Here is a 25,067-nt window from a genome sequence, read left to right on the forward strand (position 1 = left end):
AAACAGATGAAGAAAGTTAAACTTTCAAGATGTGAGTCACCAAAACAACACCTTCAAGTGTTTCTCTTCTCAAATAGTGTCAGGGATGATGACACAATTAGTCTTTCATTGTCTTCATGGCTTATTAAGTACTGTATTAGTCCATCTGACAGTAATCAGTAGAAGAAAAATTAGATTATAGACCTATTGAACATGCCTAAACATTCCTGGCTTGCTTTGAAGATTTATTTCTTCATTCAGTTTATGTATATCCTGTATATACATCCAAGTCTGACAAAACATGATGGGATTTTCATTGTTTAGTAGAGGGCTTTTTTTTTTTAGTAGAGGATTAAATTGATCACCAATACATTCCTCTTCTTTAGGATATTAAAATGACTCATTCACTGCAAAAAAAACCCTTTGGTGAGAAATGAGACAACAGGCCAAGAAGAACTTACGCACCCCTCCAGCACGAGATAACAATTACACACTAATGAGAGAAAAGACTTGCTAGTTAGTATGGAGAAAAAAAAGGGGGGAGGGTGGAAGCCTCTTCTGCTTAAACAAATGCATCTTGTGGCATTCCAGCAGAGACAGCCCCTCAGGCCATCATAACTCACTGGTTTGGAAAGGTCATTAGCATTTTATCCCATTTATTGCAAGAATGAAAAGCCAAATTCATGGGCATGACATGAAAATTTGCCCTTGGAATTGCTACGGGGTGACCTGAACCAGGAAACCCTGCCGAGGAGCCTTTTAGGGGCATTTTTTACAAAATACCAGCCCAGCACATGCACGTGTGTCCTGCACTCAGCATTTGCAACTATATTCTGCATCTGGTGTGAGCGCAGCAATAGCGATGGCATCCACACAAAATACTGCACTCCACAGTCTGCTTCTCCCTCTTTCTACTTTCCCCCACCAGACTGTTTTTCAACTCCTTCCCGGAGCAGCATGTACTTGTGGCACCAGGCACATGATGTCTGTGCTTGGAACACGTGCGGCAGCGGGAGGCACTTTGCTGTCTGTACCCCTGCCCTTCAGTGGAATACCCCACTGCGCAAGCTGGACCATAAAAGGCATCTATGTGTAGCAAGTGTTTAGAAAAGTCACCTCCTTGTCTTTCGGGCCTATTGCGCTGCCTTATTAAGACACTGCAGTAACAGCCAGCTGGGGAATCTCGGGAATGTTCTGCGTAACTGGGCCCAGAAAAAGCTGTAGCTTTGCTCGGGCTGAGGATGAGCTTGTGAAGCTGCAGGGATTGCTCAGCTTAGCAGGTGTAGGCTAGTAAGAAGAAACCAGTTTTAAAGGGAGTAGAGTACTGCTATTGCCAGAGCTTGCATGCACTTGTGAAAATACCTGTTCAGACAAAAAAATGCACAACACAATTCTTTGCTTTCAGTCCAGTTATCGTAATTTGCCAGGATGGGGAAAAATGGTGTTAAACCACATGCTGGGAACTTCACCTCAAGGGATGGCATGACTTGCCATCTTAATACAGCATTTTCGTGAGGGGGCATAAGGATAAAAATCACCTATGTACAGAATATCAGGAAAAGGGCCCTCCAAGCAAGTCTCCACTCGGGTCTTCTCACTAGATGATAAAGCTGTTTATACTTTCCTCCTTCATTTTCTCGCCTCAAAATACAGATTCTTTACATTAAAGGACACGCTAGCATTTTGCACCACAGCCAACTTCATCCTGTACCATTCTCACCACTGTATTACAACAGTTCTTTTCAGATACAAGAGCATTCAATCCTCCCAATATTGCTAGAGTGCTGACCATTTTATAAATGAAATTGTTTTTCTCTTGGAAGCACTCTTTGCTTCTACAAGTCACAATTTTGCTTAACTCAGGAAAAATAAAAGGCATATTTTTAAGATTTAAGCTATTACACATAGGTTGGAAAGAAACTTTTACCATAAGCAGCTGTACGTCCCAAGAGGAAGTAGTTAGGTCTGTACTTTCTCAAGCCACTCCTGTAGTGCTTTGTTCATTTGCAAATTTTAAAAGTCACATTGCTCAGATTTTGCTTTCTAGCTTATCTCTTCATTTATCTTTGCAGGGAGCTCCTTTGAAACAGCTAGTTGCAGTAGTCCATGCTAATGATCCAGGTGTTTGTAGGAAGCTTACTGTCATAGGCATGAATATCTGTAGTCCTTTCCTAATTCCACAGAGGCTTGCAGCAAATCTCTGAACTCTCCATCTCTTGCCACGTGGCCACCAATGGTTGGAGGGCAGGGAAAACACACCTGATCTACCCACCTAGTATCTGCCTTTCCCCCCTAATACCTGATACCAAACAAGACAGTAACATGCAGGGATTGTACGTAGGTCTGTGTCTGCACCTCCGACGTCTTTGCAGAGCCGCATTTACAGAAGAAGCAAGCAGCTGTAAATAAAGGCAGGATGTGCACAAAAAATGCTACACTGAAGGCCTACTCAGACACCTTAGCAGCAGCACACCACAGCATCTTCATGGCTCCCCACCACAGTCAAAGGCCTTGCCTGTACACAGAAGTTGCAGAAGCTCATCTCAAATGTGGTTTAACTAAGGGAGTTAAATGTATGCAAACCTCCCATTCTAGATGGGGAGTAAACAGGCTTACCCTCCCACGCTGTTTTACAATAAAATACTCCCCTCTGCAAAAGGCTCAGCTGACAAGCAGTAGCTTGAGTCATGGCAATTTGATTATTTTCCACTGTGTGCACTTAATTGGCATATAAAAATTTACCATGGTATACAACAGGTTTAATTCAGAAGAAGAGGGTTCAGAAAGAAGTGAGCACTTGAACAAGTGAGTAGGTTTAAACAACTGTAGACATGATTTTGTTTCATGCTGGTGGAAAAGAGAACTACTAATACAAGGAAGCAACTTTACAAAACCAGTGCAGAAACCTCACTTCTGAGTACCATTTTCCAGCAACTCTCTTCTGGTCTCATCATAAGAAAGACACAGTCTGCTCTTACTAGGGCAGTGATTACTGTTGTCTTAATTTTTGTACCCTCTGTAAGAACAATTGGAGGAAAAAATGAGCAAATATCAGAGTGTGGGACTTGGATAGAAAGTTTTCTTGGTGCTGTTGTTGTTTTTTGAACAAAGACGGTCACAAATAGCTGTTGAGTTATGGCCCTTGATTTGCTGTGTCAGCATGGTGAGCTTGCTGGCCTTTGTTCAACAGATTTCTAAAGACCTATCCAACTAGAGACAATTAATACACAAGTTTACTTAGTCAAACCAACAGGCTTGGACATAAAGGGGAGAAAAAGAACATCTATAATGTCAGCTGAGATGAAGCTGACCTTTAACTGTTAAACACACCACTACACATGAGTTTATACTTTCCAATAAACCAAAAGGAAAAGCATCCTGCTTGCTTTTCCGCTTCCTATGGCCATCTGTATCACGTGGCAAGCATCTCTGAAGACCATGTTGTCACCCAGCTTCTTTTCTAAGAAGCAATTTTCTGGGCACAAAAATTTTTTTGTGCGTGTATACTGATTAATTAAGGTGCCCAAGAATCACATCCATCTGATTAATTCTGTGAAAGACCTTGATCACACAAGGGCAATCTTCTAGAAACAAGGATTTTCTTTGTCTAGCATGAGCTATTAAGTAGGTTAGGATGAGAGAAATAAAGCTGCTTATAAACATTTATCTTCAGTAATTAAAGCTTTGTTTAAAGGCGCAAAGCCAAAAATGCAGAAGCTAATTGACCAAATGAGATGCTTCTGCAAGTTGAAATCAGTTTGGAGTTTCATTTGCAAATTACATTTTTCCTCTATAGCTCTTTCAACTGAACTGTGAAAGGATAACTTTGCACAAGCTGACAGCAATCTGATAGTGTTTACATGCTATGCTTATTCATCTGTAAAATTTATTAGCATTTGATTTCATTTAATCTAATATCTCTGCAAAAAATTTGGCCTCAGCTCTTTAAAGGAAAATCTAATCTTCTGATTATCTGCATTAATTGCAGAAATTAGATCATAAAAATGTTAATAAAATGCAAACTCACACTGAGAAGCAGATGCTTCTAAAAACCCACTGGCTTAACTCAATTTCATGTCCTTCTTTCAAGAGTCCCAAAGCTGGGTAAAAACTGGAGCTTCTGTTTAGTAACTTGCCATCTTTCTAAGCCTAGAATGCAGGGATGACTGCACCAGCAAACCAACTTATGGTGGCAGTGGCTGCCAAAAGGAATAGACCATAGGAACAGGAATAAGAATGAGCAGCACTTGAATGACCCTCCATCTGAAATGGCATCAAGACCTGATGAGACATGCAAAATCCTATGGCTTGGCAAGTCTTAATTCAATGAACTCAGCACTACCTACTGCACCGCTTGTGGACATCAGAGACATGGGCAGGGTCTAAGCAGCTGAGAGGTCAATCATATGTTTTCTGTCTCGGAACAGACACAGATGAACTGCTTTCATCTACAGAGATTGGTCTAGGAATCTATAGCGAGCTGCACTAATGTTTTTGCAGGTCTAGCTGACAATTGGCACTGGCTATCAAAACAGAAGATGGAGAAGGCCATACCTAATAAAGAGTCTAACAAAACATAGTCCCAATGAACAAGAAATGACTCTTCTTTATTCTGCCTTTGTTTGGGACAGTGGCTTTTTTCTCTGCCATACTGAGTTAACTGAACTTTTGCAGAAGGTAACCTGCATGAAAGGTTCGTGTATTCTTTACCAACAGACTGAAAATGCTTTAGAGGAGACTGAGGTGTTGTGCCTGCCTCCAGAAGACTATGTATCTATAGTCACAGATGCCAATCAGCTCAGCCATGGGTGCTATAGGAAGTTCAAAAGCTCTGTGCCTTCACAAAGCTTACACCAGTTAATGGAGTTTTTCACATTTCAAGTTTCTGAAGTCTTTGTATGAGTGATTTACACTGTCTGGAGGTACAATGACAGATGCACAGAGCTGCAAGACAGCTACAGTCTACTCTAACTTAACTGAGTGTATACCGCCAATTTACACATAAGTTATTAAAGAGCTGTTATTTTTCATATAGATATGACAGGACAGCCATTGACACACACTTACTACACCAGGTACATTCCTTCACCTTCATGTTTTTCTTTGTGCAGTCCTTCAGTCTAATTTGGAAAACCATGATAAAATATTATATGTTGTATTACTCCTCAGACAGTGCCCTTTAAAATATGCATACTAAAATTGAAAATGACAAGCACCAAAAGCTCTGCTTTAATGTCTGTATCTAGCTGTCATTTAAATAAGATCCATTTTATGAAAGACTTTAGTTTAAACTACTAAAAATACAGTAAGAACCAGAAGAGTAAATTTCTCTACAGTAGTAGGTGGGTCAGCTGGCTATAGGCTGGGGGGAGGCACTTTTCACCCAAGAATTTCCAACACTTCTTGGTGTTTCCAAAGAAAACCTGCCATTCTACTGAAAAAAAGGTGAAAGACATGGCATTTTGCCAACTGTCTGGGTGCTGGATTTGGTCTCTCCTCCTAAAAGCTTGCTTGGTATGGTAGATGTAGTGCAAAGATTAAAGAACGATCTTAACATACATTTGGGATTAATATTTGAAATACTAAGGAGCCCATTTTGTTGTCTGCATAGGAATTGCAGTGGGGTTAGCTCAGTTTAGTTTACATTCTGCATGTCTCATTTGGAAGAACAAAGCTTCTTTTATACAACATTCCTCCATCGAGATGTTTAAAGAAAATATAATCTCCAAAACACACAATGGTTGTAAAACTAAGCTGTGCGTTTTTGCTCAGGTCTGCATATGTTTGGTTATTTCCTCCAGGGCATCTGAAATGCTACAATGGCAAAGATTCATCTAGTATCCAGTCTGTTTGAGAATGACAGTAGTTGGGCATGCTTTAATGAGCCACAGGATCCTGCTTTTCTGTCTGGGTTAAAAATGAGCTCTGAGAGCTCAAGAAACCATGTTCATGGCTAAAATACAGGGCCAAACTCACTTTGACAATCCAAGTATTTCCTGTTGGTCCTGGAATTCAAGGTAGCTGTGAAGACAGATTAACCACGGGAGCAAATTTTGTTCTCAATCCTCATGGACTTTTTATCTTATTTATTTTTTAATAACTCCTATACAGAAGCTGTCATGTCTCAGCTCTTCCAGAAGGTGAATATTTTATGGAAAGATGAGCAGAAACACTCAAAATATTCATGACTTCAGAATATATGAAGAGAGCATGAAGCGATAAAATCATTGTAGCTCTTCTTTCAAACAGCAAGAGAGGCTTAAACCTGACAAGGGCACAGTCCTTAAGAAAGGCTGAACATTTTTGGAAGTAGTGTTTTGAAATAAACAGATTGTACACACTGGGAAATTATATGTTAGGTATGTGCTTCTCTTATGTTTAAGCTTCTCTTATGTTTAAACATGCACTCCTTGAAAACTACACTAAAATTATATTGTCTACTCACACAAGCCTGATCTAAACATAGTCTATCAAAATGCTTCATAAAATTTTAAGTAACTATTTTGAAACAAGACCTAGGCAATTCCAAATACTTCAAAAAACAGAGATAAATAAAATGGAACCAGGTAAGTTCATTTCTAAACTCTTACCATTCTCTTTTTATAAGGAAAGGAAGGGAGAAGACCCATTTAAGATTTCTGAATTATTAGAACCAAGCACCGAATCTTTGCCTTCTGGGAGTTTCGGTTTTTAATGGCTGACAGGAAAGAATTGGTTACATTTCCAAATCAACTTCTTGGTTGTCTGACGTACACTTTGTACCCAAGTCTCCATTTCAGAAACAAGAAGTGATTTGGAAAGCTAGCTGGGGTCATTCAATAGTGATCTAATGTCAACACTCACTTACCTTCACATGAGCTGTCTTGGACAGCAGGATGCAAACTGTCCATTTTCTATTCCTGACATATTTATTACTCCACAGAAGTATTACGACACTATGACAATAAATGTCTCCTATCTTCCCTGTCCAGAAGATAACAATTATTTCCATTAAGCCCTAGAAGGATATGTCTGATCCTGCTAGTTCTACCTTATTAACTTGGTGAATTGGTCCTTCGTATGTTTATCTCAGTTTCACCAGCCTCAGTGTGAGCACTCTCACAATAAAAAACATGTTAAATTCCTCTTCTGCATTTGCTTTCACATGTTTGGACTGAAATTCTCTAGACTTCTCAGTTGTGTCAATATACATTTAGGGATTAACCACCTGTGATTAACTCTTTTAACTGCATTGAACAAGCTACCACTTGAGGAGGCTTTCAGCCTGCTGGAGGCTCCTGAGTTGTTTCTATGAACATTCCCTAACACATGTCCATGAAAGTGAACCACATCCTTTGCCTTATAAAACAGTTTAAATGATAGACTGGAAAGAGTTTGCAATTAAGTAGTTAGAGGAAAAGAAAAAGAAAAAAGCTTACCTAACTGCCTTTAGTAACTAATGTTTTCCCAAACACCTTATCCACAAGAGTGTTAAATAGCTTCCTATTGAAGGGAGTGTAACACTGATTCAAAAACAATAAAGAATAAGGCACATGTAATAAATGTCATGAAAAGTTGTTCTATTTGTAATTCTTTATATTGTAAATATAGATGATAACTTGAGTTATCATCTTTTAAGATATATTTAGTAATGTCTAATTAAACATCTTCAAGTAAATTAATCCTTCAGTCAGGACAGGTGTTGCCCGAATCAGGAAATCCTACATGGTTCACAAGGTAAGAGGGTGGTTTTAGAGAGTCTTGAAGTCAAGCTTCAGCTAAATGAAGATCAATCTGACACAGACTCTAAGACCTTTGTGATGGCTGTGGGGCATGGCAATTAAGCTAACTGGACTGACTTTCTAGTTTAATTTTTTTAAGAGTTCTGACACCAAGCAGACATGAAAATACACTGTGCATGCAATAGCAAGTAAGCCAATCATAAAATCACTCTTTAAGTACACAACAGACTTAATACAAGAGCTATTCTTTTGAGAGTTCAAGGAGCTAAGTTTTCCTCTCAATAACACTGAAATCGCGGAAGTCATTCCACTGTCACTATAACAGGTATTTTGCCTCAATAGTTCTCTGCAGCTGCATGTAGATGTGGAAGACCAAGATGCATCAGCAAGAAATTCTCAAAGAAACACCACTCCTCTCATCTCACACATTCACATACAGGCTTGTGCAAGCACACTGCCCAGTCCTAGTCTGAAATTCCTTCAGTGTTGGTTACATTAATGTCAAAATGACAAAAACCAATGGCCAGAGAACATCTCTGCCCAGAAAGAGGCACAAAGCAGTAGGTAGGTTTTCCCCCACTGGAAAGCACTCAGTTCCCTGTGCTCTGTTTACACATGGGCTTTTTCCAGTCGAGTGTAACCCACTTCTATCACAGCCCCGATACCTCAGTACAGTATGTACCTTGTGGCTGGGCCAGCATGGGGTCCATCTGGCTTTGTCAAGGCTGTCACTGAGACTGTCTCATAAATCACCCATCCGGAATCACTCAGATAAGGCTTAATCCAAAGCCCACTGAAATCAGCAGACAGCTTCCCAGTGACTTCAGCTAGGTCCAGATCAGGACCTTGGGGGCTTACATAATGACCAGCCCCTGTGCTGATCTCCCCCAGGAATTAAGGAGCTGCATAGACATCATCCATAGAGTCACTAGAGTCCGATCTCCTGTGACCTTGCACCTGTGCATTGTAAACCACATGTAAAGTGCCTACAGACTGCAATGGTTACAGCTGGCCTACTTTGTCATGGGTTTCTCAACAAGCCTCATTTTTTCAGGCATGGGAGCTACTAACCAGGCACAGTAAGTCTGACTCCATGGAGTAAAGCTGGTCAAAGCCGTGTGCCTGCTGCCTGGCATGTGCCCTGCACACATGTCTGTGCCCCTACTTCAAAACAGGCTGCTCAGCATCTAGGCAGCCCCCCAAATCATGAAAACTCAAAATATTCCATCTGGGCCAAATGGGAGGATCCAAGACATGTGTTACCTTAGAAATGATAAGAGTGAAAAATGCTTATGAATCACTGGGGTTCTGAGTTAGCAGCAATTTAAGTTCCTTTTGCCACAGTGTGAACACCAGGTTAAAGCTCATGCCAAGTGTGAATCGCACCATTGCTCTTCTTAGGGAAGAAGTTTCCTTAGGATCACTTCTGTGCATATCACTACAGAAGGCCAGTGCTACACACCACAACTAACTATCATTTTCCACTGCTTTCTAATGAGAAAACAACTCAATTCCTAGCATCTCCCCTCAAGGATCCAACTCAAGGTATGAGGTGAGTATCAGATATAAGACAGTGACTGCCATCAGTTTACAGAATGATGTGGAGAAGCTCCAGCCTGACGGACACTGGGAAAGCAGCTGGCACATGGACCAGTCCTCACACCTACCATCCCTCCTGGGCAAGACCTGGCAAGGCCAAGTAACAGCCACATGCATGTATGGTGCACGAGCCCACATTGTAAGACATCCTCATCCCTTGATCTCCCTTGAGCACACGGAGCAGGCTGAGAAGATGGGCTCTCCACAGGCTTTTATCCCAAGAAATGACAAAATGCATCAGTGTGGCCAGTGGCTATGGCTGTTCTCTGGGTTTACTGTTCAAATCAAACAAGCCTAAACAGTGCCTGGAAGACTTAGCAAATACATTATCACGTACACATAATCGTCTGGATACTTCATATGAAGGCTGCAGTTTATTGATGGGATGATGCAGGGCAACATCCTGTAACTGCAGCAGGTACAAAGGTACTCAGCACAAAGGAACATTTCCAGCTTCCATGCCGTGGTTTAGGAACATACAACTCACTTCATAATGCACCTGAAAGCGTGCAGACATGCATACTGCCATAGCTCATAGCAGGAGAAAACACGGACACCTTGTTGTCATAACTGTAGAGGGGAGGAGGATGATCTCCCAAACCCTGAAGTACGAATTCACCAAAAAGAACTCAGTGTGACATTTTCACTTGCTAATAACTGCCCAAAGTCTGATGCTGCCCTCATCTCTGACTTGAATGGCACTAAGGAAAAAAACACATGTCTCCGACAGTCCTGACATTCCACTCCCTCCCTCAGGGTAGGTTTCTTGAAGCCCCAGCTCCAAGAGTCACATCAGACCTTGAGAATCAGGCTCTATTATTACTAAGGCAAAATAAAAATAAAAAGGCCAGACTAAATTATTTTTAAGATCTCAAGATTTTTAAAGTAGTCTTGTGACTTTTAACGGGTCTGACTCATGATACTTGAATGCTTGAAGTTGGCAGCAGTTGAGGGAGTGCAGCAAGACTTGGCATAGAGCAATTTATTGCTGTAAGTCTCCAAATGTGTGGGAAAGGGCACAGAGTGCTCCTACAGCAATTCAGAGGAGCACAGGGAAGCAGGCCGGAGCCCTTGCTCCTCCAGCTGGGCTCCCACGAACCTCAGCCCCTTCCCAGAGGTTACCAGCAAAATCCCAGCAAAGCCACTACAGGGATTTTTGCCTGGGACATTTCAAAAACATTTCCCCAAAGGACGAGTATGTGGATGGAAAGGGGGTTGTTTCCGATGGCAGAGGCTGTTACTCTCTTGCCTAATCACATTCCAATCCCCCAAGAGGGGACAGACACCAGTCGTGCTGGGTGACAGGGCTACACTGTGACTCACCAGCACACGGGAATACTGGATTTCCACAGCAGACCTTGCTGCTGCCATTGCATCCACCAGCTGGTCACACCTCCACATCACTGATGTGCAGATCCCTCCGCACCCTTCTCACACACGTATAAGAGCTTGAATGACTTCATGGAGAAGTGATGTTTTTTCACAGTACAAAATTCCTCCTAGACTACACCCCCCAGAATCCTCCACAGTCATCTGAGCATATGTCTTAGCAGCAAATGTTAAACTCTCGGCCTTTTTCTTTTTTTTTTTTTTTTTTTGTTAAATAAAAAAAAATGAAGCAGAAGCAGACTAAAATTATATAAATGCCATGTGTTCTCATTATACCACACTGTTAAAAAATCTGCTAAAATGCATGCACATGGAGTGAATCCACATTCAGTGCAAACGGGCCTTGGCCCAGACCTCCGGCATGCGATAAATCTGAACATTTCTGAATCCTCTGATAAACAGCAGGCCTCCTTCCAGCTGGTGCAGGTGCCCAGCATTTTCACCCACACCGACAGCTACAACACACACCTCGCTTCGTCTCGTTTCTGCCTAAAAGACAAAGGGCTGTGATATGATGAGAAGTGCCAGCCAGATACTGCTGGGTGCAGCAGCTCTCTGCTTACCCAGCTGAGCAGACCGGGGCTGGCACGGGACCTGCAATTCCTCCCATGCGCTCCAACCAAAACATATCGTCCCAGGCCTGGAGGAAAACCTTCTGGGAGAAGAAGGTAGCTCAGTGCCATGGCACACATGTTTCTCCCCCTTTTTCAGGGGGGAGGCTGCTGGCCAGGTGGGTTTTGCAAAAGGAGACTCCTGCCTCATTTCCTTTTGGCCACCGCACTCGGTGCAAGTTTATTTATCCATGGGCAACACTGGCGCGCTTTGCAGAGCTCCTGAGTTCATTCTACAGCCTGGCAAGAGCTCACACACTTGGTTCACATACATTTTGTGTCGAAAGAAAAGCAGCTGCTGCATCTCACCTGCCTGAGACATCCCACCAAGCACCATCAATGCCCATTACAGAGACCTGATATGGAAGTCAGACTTTATTAGAAAACTCAAAACTGGCAAGCTAAACCTATTTAGACACTTAATTTTACTACTTTCCATTCCATTTAAGGCTTTTTAAAATAAAAATAAAAATAAATTAAAAAACACACTTGCTCCAACAGCACACTTTTTTCAGTGCATGGAAAACTGAACACAAAAAAAAATGGACACAAAAATGAAGCCCACATTCAAAACTAAACACAAATTGAAACCAAAATGTGCCTAGCTAGTGATGCATAAGTTCCATTTTTAAAAATCATTACAGTTTTAATATACCATATATCAAATCCTTCTATCAAAAGAGTTACAAAAATATACATGAAGCTCGACTCTCTCCCTACATATTTCAGTGCAAATCATGGGAACCTCCCTTAAAGGGAGTGGAACTGTACCAGTATAAAATGCAGCTAGGTAATGAAATGTCACTCCCAATATTTTCACCTTGTATCACTGTACCCATGCCCAGCTCTATTCTCATTTGCACCAAAGCAAATCCATAGTAAATGAGAGCAAATGCTGCCCTTGGTGCCCAAATGAAGTGTCTGTGATTGATTGAATAAAAATGACAGGCAGTAGTAACCCTGCAGTAGTTGCACAGTAATTGCCCACAACTCACAGATGTACTATGTAATGTACACCAAGGGGGTTATTTTGTCTCAGCTTTCGGTCAATATCCTATAATTTTAGCTCTGTGTCTCAGAAGATAAACATCTTCAGTACAGCGGCCACTCTCCCACATGATATCTGAGCACGAGTCTCCCTAGCAATGCTTTCTCCCCTTGCCACACAGTCCACCTTCAGTGTTTACACGCAGCCATGGAACACCCAGATGCCAGCGCACACAGTTACCTAAGGGAATCAGGCACCGGATACCACTGACATCCAGGCTTTCCCACAATATTGACTGGAGACACTTTACAGCGCACGTCAATAGCAAGAACTCACTGGTTAGCTGTCACGTGCTTTGGATACCAAGGCAGAGACCCTCAAAGCTGCTGCTAATAAAGCCCAAAACCTCCGGCACCCGTTTGCCATATGCAATGCCGCTCACCTCTCGGCTTCCAGGCGCATTTCCTCGCGCTTTTGCCTCCTGAGCTCTCTGCGGCGTTCGAAGTCATCCATGGTGGGTGTTCAAGTGTGCAGAGCCCCGAAAAGTTCCCAATCTGAAAGGGAGAGGACCATTTAGGTGACAGAGAAAACAAAACGAGTACGTTTAACCAACGGAGTCCATTCGGTTTAGTTAACCTCGCTGCAACTATTTTCTATCAAAAAATTTAACTTCCTCAGTACAGTTGAGATAAACAAGATTAATGTCTGGCAGGATAAACATAGCCCATGCCTGAGTTTAGTTTCCTATTCAAAATTAAATCAACATGCTGTAAGTAAGGACTGTATATATCTGCTAGCCGCAGACTAGCTATTTGTAACGAAACAGGTCTTTTCCTACAAACAATAGCAAGAATTCAACAGGATTTTAACTTCAAGCTTCCAATTTATACCAGACACAGTAAAAATGCCACACAAGGATTTTCTTGTTTTCTCTAGTTGCACAGATAATCATTTTGCACAAGCCAGTCCCCTGCCTTGAAAAGAGGGAGAGGAGAGGAGAGGAGAGGAGAGGAGAGGAGAGGAGAGGAGAGGAGAGGAGAGGAGAGGAGAGGAGAGGAGAGGAGAAAAGAAAAAGGAAAAAAAAATAAAAGAAAAAAAAATGAAAAAAAGAAAAATGAGAAAGAAGAAAAAAAGAAAAGGAAAAAGAGAGAAAGAAGCTGGAGCTATTAAATACCACCTGGGAGGAGCCAAGCTATGTATAAATCCTGCTCAAAGAATTAAAAGTAGCAATATATTTTTTGCAGCTTAATCCACGCATTTTCCCTGCGCCCTACCTTCTTCTTTATGATTTAGTCCATGAAATATTTTCCCCTTTATAAGTTCTTCATATGCAAAGCCTCCTCAGCCCCGGTTTATATCCCATCCAGCCGAGTATTACAGAATTCCCCTGCAGCCCCCAAACCAAAAATGACTACCAGAAAAGGGAAAGCTGTTCTCTTTTTGTCCCTGCTTTGTTTACAGAGCTGTCAGTGGTTAGTTAAACTCTGCCTGGAATCTGGCATTTAAGGCCTGCTCTGAGATTGCTTCCTGTGCAGGGTTGGAGGCCTCCGCTTCCTCTGCACTCCCAGCCTAGACGCCACACGGAGGATTTCCACCCCCCCGGCCCCGGCCACCCCACCAACATTTTCCAGCCCATTCCTGCAAGACTGGCCTTTTACTCGGCAAAGAAAGCAAGCGTGCAGATGCACACGAAAATTAGAAGGTGCCTTACTAACCGCTCGCGATCTAAGGGCGGACAAAGCCAAGGTGCATTTGTAAATTATTTGAAGCGCTCTGCTCGCGGATACAGATCTGCCTCGCGGCTTTATATTCCTGCCCACCAGCACGGCAGCCAAGCACCCTCCCCATAAAATCACTAGCAATAGCAAAGCATCTCGCGACTTAAGGGAATCTGTGGCTTTTTCTGCCTTTTTTCTTTCTTTTTTTTTTTTTTTTCATGAAAACACTGCCCAGGGCAGGGCTTTCGGGGAGGTTATTTTATTAGTTGACTTTTCCCGGGGCTGTTTTTGTTTCTGATTTGTTCCTGGATTGGGGGATTTAAATTTTGTTGTTGCTGTTGTGACTTTCTGCATGTTTGGCTGGCTGGGGTTGGTTTCTGGAGGTTCAAAGGGAAGGTTGATTTTGCAAATCTGATAGTGACTTTACAATTGCTGCTCTTTTTTGTCTTTTTTTTTTTTCTTTTAATACACAGGTAAACAATATATAGAAAGGCAAGACATAACAAGCTATTTTTTTCCAGCCTTGCCTTTGTTTGCTCTTACCAAAAGTACCCCTCAAAAAAACACTAAACACCAAATCTGCCTTTTTTTCTCCCAAGGAGCTTTTTCATTTCAACCTGCAAGCGCAACTAAAGCCTGCCTCGATTCCTTTGCTGGAGGGCCCTGGTGTTGCAGGACTGATGTGGCTGCACCGGGCTCAAGAAACAAGGATGGGAAGAAGATTAAATGACCTGGAGAGCACATTTGAAGCAGCTTCCTGGGTTTCAGCGCCCGCTGGGACCTACGACTGCACCAGGCAGTCACATCTACCCTGTGGAGCAGAGCTTCTCATTATGGTGTTAAGTTATAGAGACGTGCGAGTAATGCTACTGAACCCACAAAACATGCCCATTTGCAGCACGTCCCTCCAAACGTGGCCTTGGTGACTTTTCTTGGGGCCACACTGCAGCCAGGCACAACGAGATCCGAGCAGTTCTTCAAAGAGTGGAGACCCCAAGCCTTGCACGGACATCATGGCAGTTTCCCCCCTCACCATTGGGTTTTGCCAAGGACTTCTCTGCTGCCACACTGGCGCTTCGTATGGTAGGACCCCCGTTCCCACCCTGTTTTGCCTTCTCCCCCCCTCCAAAACAGACATTCTTGGTCATCTCATTTATTTGCCCCTTTGTCACTCCTCACCCAGCCGGGTACATGCACCTCTCCTTACCAAGTTGCCCTCTGCCACCTCTCTCGAACTGCTCTGTCCCCCTTCTTTGGGGGAGCACATACTCATTTTGATGATTTTAATGGAAATTCATTGGGAGTGAAACCAAACCATAATCTTTCAAACAGCTCTAGATTCTTCAAAGCCAAGCATGAAAATTTCTCTCTGTGTGACCTTCCCAAGTCTAGAGAGTGAATCAGCTCAAAAGAGGGGCTTGACAAAGAAACACACGTTTCCTGACTGAACTTGCATAAAGAAATTATTATTTTTTTCTCTGTGATTGCATCCGTCTTTGTGTTAGACATTTTTTAATAGCTTTGTCACACCAAAAAATGTTTCATTTTTCTCACAATAGGAAAACTGTCCCTAAAAAAAAACTGGTTTAGGTCAAAAGTGGCCCATTCAATCCTAGAAAATAAAAAATAAAAAATACTTTGTTTTTACATAAATATAAACATTTTATTTTAAATATGTTAGAAAAGGTTGTGACTTCTCAGTTCTTTCTCCAATTTCTTTCCAGAATAATTAACCAAATTCAAAAGTCATGTATAAAGTTTAAGGATTTTTTTTTTTAAACAAATAAAACTAGACTTTTGAAACCCTTTGACCATTTCCATTCTCCTGGTACTCATACATATCTACAAATTACTGGAGTATGGCTGTTCTCATACTGTGAAACATGGCATGATGATTTTGGTGTTTCTACCTAAAGATCAAGACCACTTGACCTTTATACGATCACTTTTCCTGGAAGAATCTGAAATGAACTCTCATGAGTTTTCCACCACCAGAGTCAGCAGTGGGTCTGGTCTCACATTTCTTTTGCAATACCTCTCAAAAACTTTCGGAGGTACCTCTTGCTCAGGATCTCAGCTTTTCCACAGCTGCCCACAGAGGGGTCTCCTCAAGATCCCTATCTGGTTTGATTATGAGACTGGACCCTTAGGTCCCTACAGTCTTACTGAAAAGACCCAATTATCACTAAGAAAGACTAAAAAGAAGAAGAAATATATATATATATATATATATATATATATAAAATGAACTACAGATGAATAAAGTAGCTTTCTTATAACATTTGCTAGCATTGTCGCAGCAAAGGCACTCCATGGATCAGAATGACAGCAAGGTAAGTGTGCTGCACTTAACACCGCATGCCCACAAAATTCCTCTTCATCTCAAAAGTGGTACCAGAGTCTCCCTCTTTTTCATCCCTCTGCTGCACACGGTGCCTTTGATCTTCAGTTGACTACGATTTATTGTTAAAATTTGTTGAGATTTCATTGTCTTGCTAAAGTGTGCTTCCTTTAGGGACACCCCACTAATTCTTCCTGCTGTAAAACACTCAGATGCAGATCCTACTCCCCTTTATCTTTCATCTCCTGAAAGAGTTCAAAATTTTGTCTTCCTATAAACAGCTTTCAGCAAGGTGCGAATCACAGGAATGGTCAGTGTTCTCAAAATATGTGACAAAATATAGCCATATTCTCTAAAATAACATGCTCTTGGAAGGCAAACACAACAATATAGCTAAATAGAAATACACACAAACACACACCTCTATAATTCTGGTATGAAGAGAAAAATAATGTCCCGTTCCATCTTTGATTTAATAATGTCCTCACCTCCTCTCCAGCACTGTTTTCCAAGACCACTCGGCGCCCAGTGGACCTTAGCGGTGGGCGAGCAAGATTGGTAACAGGCAGGTAACAAAAGCAAACTGCTGCTCACGTCTCTAACGGGTGGAAAGTCCTTCCTTGAGACCTGCCAGTCACCTCCCCGTAGACTGCCTGGGCTCTGAGGCTGCAATGAGAACACTGAGCCTCCGCACCGGTGTCGCAGAGCCAAAAAGCATCAAGCCAGAGCACATTCCCTAATATAGCGCGGCAGCATATTGCAGCGGGCTCGGAGCCCGCCGCGCCTGGTGGCAGTGTCCTGCCAACACTGGACATTTTGCTTCCCTCCCAGCACAATGAAACAATTGCAGGTTTCCTCCTTGTGACCTCCGGACACAACAGTCAGCGAGCCGTGCCCACTTCCTTCACCCGGCATCACTCGCTGTTACGAACGCCCAGGGCAGCTTTCACTAGGATAACGAATAAGCAGAGGGCAAGGTGCAGTTACTGCCCCTGCAAGTGAACACGGCTCGGAGGTGCCTTCCAACAGGCTTCCCTCTCAGCAGTTTGGCCCCTTCTGCTTTAGGAAGCCAGGGCAGCAAATATCCTTGCCAGCCTGCAGAGAGAGTGGATTTGGCCTTAGGTTCCTCTGTAACGGGACAGATTTTTGGGATGAGTTTCCTTTCTCATCTAGCTAAAAACATCTGTGTGCACAATGCACCAGGTGCATCCCCTTCCTTCCTTATCCAACCTACCTCTCACGTGGGTGGCTGGACCTTGCCTTCTTTGCTGGGAGTAGAGGAGCTAGCAGAAATTTTAGGACCTAAAAGAAGCACAGAGCAGAGTACAGTAGTAGAAAGGAGGATTTCTAGTTTCTTCATAAAAGAAACCATGACCAGTTTCTAGTCTCCTTCTCTCTTGTGTCCTGAAGCAGGGATGGTGCAGAGGGATGGCTTGGGGGGATTTTCAGGAGAACTCAAGTGACAAAATGAAAGGGGAGGCTAGCATGATAATGTGGCCGTACATTGGCCTAGTATCCTAGGCTGTACCACTGCAACAGTGCATGCTGCTGCTCAGTTCTACCACTGACTTTTTTTATGACCTTAGAGATTGAGCCTTAGTCAAGTTTTTGTGCCTGTTGCCCCTTATACTACATCCACCAGTGGCAAATTATTCTCACTAATTAAGCAAAGTGCTACAGCACAACCAAGACCTGGTCACAGCCACCAGATGTAACTGTAACATTAGCACTAAAAAAAGAGCCAAACCCTACTGCTAGAAATGTCTGAAACAGAGAACAGTGGAGCAAAGGTGATAGAGGGAAATTCTTTCTGAACTTCCTATAGCTGAGAAGGTATTCAGTTTGATTGCATAGAGAAGACCTCTGCATGCATGCATGTAGAAGACCTCTGACTTCTAACCTGTACTCACTGAAGAATAACACAGAATGCAAATATTCAGTCATTGTTCTCTTTCTTTTCAATGTTCCTGCAAGAAGCATCAAGTATCTCTATAAAGCTCAACATAAACTTAGACTAGAAGCAGCTCTGTGAGTTGCACTCCATTAGGAGAAATACTCCATTTTCCCATTTGTCAACATTTTAGTTATCCCAAGGCCATGGCTTGGGGGCATGGAGCGTCTGTAAAGTACTGGTCTGTGACTAGTATGAAGTATTTTGTTTCAGTTGACCACATGCCATGGTATCCACTGTAACTCTATGACTACCATCACTCTTTTCTTCTACTTCCCCCAGTCCCAAAAGTGAAAACAGTATCTGTTCATTTTCCCTTCTGCAGTAAAGACCAACTTAGCAAAAAACGTACCTTGTCTAAGTGCAACTTGTTTAATCTGGCACCCATTAAATGCAGGTATGACAAGCATTCTAGTGTAATATCTGGGAGCATTAGAGTCCCTTAATCTATCTTCAGTTAAAACAAATAAATCTGTTTTCTATGAAAATCTGTCAGAAGATGTTTGGAAATGATTTTCCCCGTTCTCATTCTATTTTGCATTAGAAGCATTCAGGGTCACTTCAGATCTTTCACAAACAGGCACAACTTCCACTGAAGTCAAGAAGTAGAATCCAACTGATTTATTTGTCCTTTGTCACACCCCATGCATGCTCCTTTTTTAATCTGAGATATTGGATACGTCTGGCAATCATATATTACCAATAGTAAGGTTTGCATTTAAAGAGGCTCTTCTTTGCACTATAAATTCATTTCTAATGTTCCTTTCATGTAACCACATCTGCTATTGTTACTACAAACTTGGCTGAGTATTCATGTTGACTGCAGATAATGAACTCTTGTACATACATATATATATATATATATATACATGCACACATACACATATCAGGCAGCTTTATTCCTTCATAAACAAAATAGCTCATTTGGGACTCAAGGCAAAATAAACACATTAGGTCATGTGAACATACAGTTTTGCGCTAATCTAGCCTGTATCTTGTTCCTTCGCCATGCTACTTGAAACTTCCAAGGAAAATTATTCACCAGCAAACTAACCAAATTAATGTGGTTAATATTTAGCTCCACAAAATCAAACTTTGAAGGTTGCTCAAAGTCCAAATTTTTGTTCTCAGAACATGTCACTTCCATTTGCACGGCCAAACCACTCACTCAATGAGAAGGAGTCTGAGAACAACCTATAAGTTCAACAAGGGAATCAAAAACTCCAGTCTCCAAGACTGCTGAACTCTGCCTGTGTCGTATGCTCTGTCAGTTCTTTCTATCTCAGCTTACTCTGGAGTAAAAAACGTCAAAGTTTGTGTTCATTGCTTACACACTTTTAAGCCTAATAACAAGTTAGTAAACATCTCTGAGGCATCCTGAGCAAGCTATTTATTTGTGAGAATCCCAGCTAATACTCTGCAGACCACTGATAGCCCACATGACTATGACATAGTCCAGACCTTTGATTCAAATGGGCAATGACAGGTTGCACCCACTCTGTAGACAGTATATGTTTCCACAGTGAATGCCACATATCTCTTTGCAGGTGTCAGGCTCTATTTCAGCTCCCATGAACCACAGGAAAGTGCCTACATGGTGGTTCTATAAAGTATTTTCACTGCCAAAGAGTCACTTCTTGTCACTGCCAGTAAAAGACTCATGCCTCCAAACAGATCTGCTTGAGTTGCCTCTGAGACATTCAGAAGGCTTAGGGAGATGCTTGTTTGAGTGCACCTCATATCCCTAAGAATATGTGCCTAGTCTTTGAGCTCAGTCAGCACTGGGGAAGATGCATTACAGAGCTGCATCAACACTGAGACACTAGTGAGCTTGCAGCTTGCTGCTTCTAGTGCCACAATGCGCTCCTAAGTATTAGCAGCAGACTTACCACCTCCAAGGCAGCCAGCTGCAATAGAAAGTCCCCATTTTTCTTTATTCCCTTGGGTAGGCTGACAGCGGGTATGCCATTTTGACTCCTTCCACTTCCTTCCTCATCTTTCTCCTACTGCACATTCACACAGGGGCCAGGCAGAGTTCTCTCTTGACATTTGGATTTGCATATAGTATTCCCACCCCTGATTCTGGTGACATTTGTCTATCATTTCCCATTGGCAGACAAAGAAAGAAACAACACATAGCTGGAAGTTGCTGGCACAGTCGCTGGTTCTCATGTCAGAAGGATTGACCCTTGACTCTCCCCTTCAAGTGTCCTCTGAAATATTTCAAGTATTTTGTCCCCAAAGATCAGAAGATACTGAAACATTATTCGTATACAGACTAGGGTTGAAATCCTCGTCCTATTGGAATCCCTGGCTCACTTCCCAGAGAGTTCAATCAGGACTGGATTTCACACTAGCAGGCCAAATTCATCTGTAACGCATGCAAAATATGAGTGATCCTACCGTACATAACAGAACCTGGTCTGCTCTCAGATTTTGCCAATATAGGCTCTTTTGTCCTCCCTACATCAGTGCAAAATCACTGCCTGTTGCATCGGCATGTGTGCGTGAGCACACACACACCAAGGCAGACTAGCTTGCAAGAATCAGAAATTGTTTTTCCGTGTCATCATTACTGAGGAAATGCCTTTTCCTTTTCTGCAGATGGAAATGCCAGCTTAAAATTGAATTGCCCTTTAGTACTGTTTAATCATGAGTAAAGATAACCCAGTTAATGAAAACAAGACCTTGCTTGGTAAGGACAAAACACTCTAAAATCAAATAGATTTTAGGGCCCCAAGAGAGTTTATAGAAGAGCTTAGATACAAAATGAACTCTGACTTACATTCACTTTTTCTCTGCATTCAAACACTGGGATATCTGTGACTCATTGGGTATCATTAACCTGTTATCCTTGTGTTTTTAAATTACTTTTACCAACTAAGACATTTGGCTTCATCACATTAATCTCATCACAAGAATGCTCACATCATGCATTTACTCCTTCTGCAGGCTTTATCACCAGTCTGCAGCCTGACTGTTGAAACTTCTGGCAATGCCCTGGCTATTGGCCAGCTTCGTCTCCCACTGACATCAGCAACAAGTGAAAACTAATGTCTGTGCCAACACCTTCCCAGCTGGCAACTGTTGTTTGTTCCTAAGGAAAAGCGGCAGACAAATGCCACCAAGAAATAGATAGCTCCAGCTCACATGACCAAGGCCACATTAAAGATGGAAAATATATTTTCTCTTGCTCTATAAAAAGGCAGTGACAATTCTCCCATTGATTCCTACTAGCAAGAAATCAGAACTTTGGAGAGCACGTCATACAAGCAGCATTAAGTAGCCACAACTAAACAAAAGTTATTCTTTGCTTTCTGGTCTACACAGATAGAACTGCAATATTCCATTCAATACATGTTCATACATGTGCTTTTAGATTCACCGGTGAGAAGAAAAACTCCCACCTCTCCAAGAGGAGAGCATGAGCCTTCCTGGGGGCCATGGGGGATGGCATCTCTGTGAAGCAGGACACAGATGCTCAGTAACATGAGTGTCCATCTGGGAGCAATGATGGGAAGCACCTCAGCCCCAAAGCAGAGCAAGGCAGTAGAGCTGCACTTGGGGCCCAGTCCTACTCCAGGGCTGCTGAGGAAGCCGCCAGCAGCAGCGCAGTTCTTCATCCTCCTCTCTCAACTGTGAGAAGGATTTCCCTTTCCCAGGCAGAATTGATGAGGAGTTGATCAGGGCCAGCAACCTACAAGAAGGTAAAATATCAGAGCTGCCTCTCTGACTCTGACTTCTGCCTCTATATGCTCCCAACCCCTCTCATCTGGTGTTCCTGTCTCATCGTATCCTTGAATCAGCCACTCTGACTGGGCTACCCACAATTGTGTTGTTCAACAATGTATCATGTAAACTTATTTGGGGCCAAGCGGGTTTTATGAACATTTTAGCACACTCTTCACACTATTTCTCTATGTATCTCAGGTCCTCAATTAAAAACTAAGGTAATACCGTGAAAAATAATAAAATATCTAAGGTAAAGTTCCAACAGCAACATTCACTCAGCCAGACTGAAAACTGCACATGCTTTCTGGAACACATTTTAAAGTACAAAATCATGATATATTAAGCTATATAGTCAGCCATAAAAAAGTAATAGAAAATAATATGAAGATACAAAGCAGCCAGCTTACTGTGGCTTCATTTTGTATTTCCAACCCTTTTTGTTTTCCTGTTAAAATGAGTAGTCCTAGTATGTAGCTCTGCATAGTGCTGTGCTTCGCAAACTCTAATGAGAGTTAAGGGCTCTTCATTGCTTGCTCTACCTAACCAGCAATAAACAATGACACCAAGTTTTAGTTGTCATCCTCACATATTTATAATGAAAAAATGGAATAGCAAGAAAAACACTCCTAAAATTCTTGTTTTATCTTACTGTCTTAGTAAGTGTGCCTAGAGAGATATTAAGCATTTTGAACAAGGCCAGTTTCTCAAGAAGAAATTAATGATAAATTCTGAAGGTCCTATTATTGCTCTCGAAGTTTAATCTATTAATCTTCCCTCCCAGTACCTGTGCACTGTATTTACATAGACAAAGAGCACCTCACCATGATAGATGCACTGCAGCTCAAATTCAAGTTGGGAGAATATCATGGCAATCTGTGGAATTACACCCGGAGTGAGGCCAGCTCCGTAAATTTCCAGTTCACACTTTCTAAATTGCTTTAACAAATGAAAGCCAGCTTGTTCCTGGCAAATACCTGTATCAGTTGGTCTCTAATGAGCAGCAACATTTGCCATTTTCACTGGAAAAGGTCAGTGCCATCTTTAAACTGGTTAAGATGGGCAACGAAAACTCCAACCCTTTCTATAGGGCAACACAAAACTAGGCACGACCAAAGAAAAGCACATTAAATCATTTACATATTTGAAGTTTGCATCCCAGACCCCTCTGCATGGTGAATTTAGCTAAAAGCAAGGACAGACCAAGATCAAATGCCCAGTATCCACGAGGCTTTGTTACAACTGAAAACAACAAGATTGGCAACATAATACACTTTCACCCTGGGCATGAGCCATCAGAACATCTGACACAGCAAAATGACAGTATTTCCAGTTCTCCTTATGAGACTCACACAGAGGTGTTGTTAAATAATCTTGACAATAATCTGACTGCAATCTATACCTTTATGCACAAGCACTTGCTGCCAGCAAATACGATGACCACCTATCAATAATGTGGTGTGGGACTGGGTATTGCTTAGCAGGGCAGGGAAAAAGCATGGCCAAAAACCTGCACCGGAGCCTGGCTCCGAGTCAGTTAAAAAGGCAGTTGAGGCCTGACACTATCCTGTATGCTTAATACCAAGAGCACACAGGCATACGCACCTACTTGGTATGAATGCGACAGGGGAAAGTTACATTTAAGCACTCTATCAAGCCAATAAATTTTACAGTTGTTTAATTTTCTTAGGAACAGTGCCTCAGACAATGTCTGTGTGGTCCAGAAAGGAAAATGTTTAAGTTTCCTTCAAAAAATAAATGGAAAAAAAAATGTATGTGTCAGGCATTATCTGCTACCTTTCCCTGAGACCTCTGCCCTAGGGATGCAAACCCCAGTGGGGGTTCCTGCAGCCTCCCGCATTGCTGTAAGCATTAGGTCCATCCAGTTCAGAACAAGAAAGAGAGCACACGGGGCTGGTCACGTTTTAAGTTTGAAGAATGCACGGTCAATCCACAGAGGTGCGTTAGATCTTTAGAAGGTGCTGACCCAAATTAAAAATAAACATGGGGGGAGAAAGTAGAAGATCCCAATCTGTTTGTAAATGCTGTGTAACAGGGAAAGCAGACTGTGATTACTATGCAAATTATTTTTCATAGTACATACTATTTTTCATAGTATTACTGACAGTAGTCACCTTAATCATAGACTAAAAATTCTGCTCAACTCTGCTTTCAAATCTTATATATGTCAAAATGAAGCAAGCAGAAGCATTTGCAGGTATGACCACCTCTAAGGCTCTAAGGCCTCCTGAGGGCAGATGCTGCAGAAGTCCCAAGAAGGCATGTCTCGACCAGTAAAGAACAAGAGAGAGAATCCTGCCAGGATAACCTAGTCCACACGTGGAAAAGGAGCTCAAGGCAAGGACAGGTAAAGAAATCTGAGGAAAGAAACAGAAACTGGAAAAGGAATACAGAGAAAGGATCAAGCTAGAACCTCATCCATATAAAACTTGGAAGATTTTAATAACCCATACCCCAGATAAAAAGCCTGCAAACAACTTGTATCCTTAAGGTAAGCAAATAATGTAAGATTTCATGGATAAACTCAAGCAAGCTAGCCAGATCTTTCAGAACTTACCTGAATAAAATCAAACCTATACAAATTAGGAAATACTGACAACTGCCACTTCAGATACTATTAATTTAAAGGTTTCCCTAAATGTACATATGTGTATATTTATATATATATACATATATAAGAGGCTGATTGACAGTTAAAGCTTTTCTCTTTTGCTTTTTCAATGCTGACAGTAAACAAGACATATTTCCTGATGTACCTAACTTTTTAGAAACAAATAGTATTAATGATTGTTAGGCAGCTTACACTATACTTGAAGTTTGCACTAAGTCTCATCCATATAACTCCATACTAAGCCAGGTGAAAAAAACACACATGAAGTCACATAAAATACATGTACGATATACAGTAAGGCACTTATTAAATGATACCCCTGGCAAGACACCTCAAACAAAGATAGTGCCACTTTTTCTCCTAGCAAAGGGGCAGCCTCACTGGCAGAAACGTAACGTACTTGAAAGCA

The 25,067-nt window shown here is 42.0% G+C and overlaps 1 protein-coding gene across 6 annotated transcripts in view; it reads right to left on the minus strand.

Annotated features, from left to right (window-relative positions):
* The window catches only part of CALD1 (caldesmon 1), a 111,335-nt gene that overhangs the window by 76,045 nt on the left and 10,223 nt on the right, over positions 1–25,067 (minus strand). For 3 of the 6 annotated variants that reach the window (XM_088528439.1, XM_088528441.1, XM_088528436.1), the window contains exon 2: positions 12,730–12,841. In XM_088528439.1, the coding sequence (XP_088384565.1) occupies positions 12,730–12,800 (71 nt within the window). In that variant the 5' untranslated portion in view covers positions 12,801–12,841. Of the gene's footprint in view, positions 1–12,729; positions 12,842–13,561; positions 13,733–16,834; positions 16,961–25,067 lie in introns of those variants that run through there. The other 3 variants (XM_088528440.1, XM_088528443.1, XM_088528438.1) reach the window with 3 other exon arrangements.

The sequence above is a fragment of the Tinamus guttatus genome, unplaced genomic scaffold, assembly GCF_059628265.1.
Source record: "Tinamus guttatus ecotype Peru unplaced genomic scaffold, ASM5962826v1 Tinamus_guttatus_pri_ptg000308l, whole genome shotgun sequence".
Lineage (NCBI taxonomy): Eukaryota > Metazoa > Chordata > Aves > Tinamiformes > Tinamidae > Tinamus > Tinamus guttatus.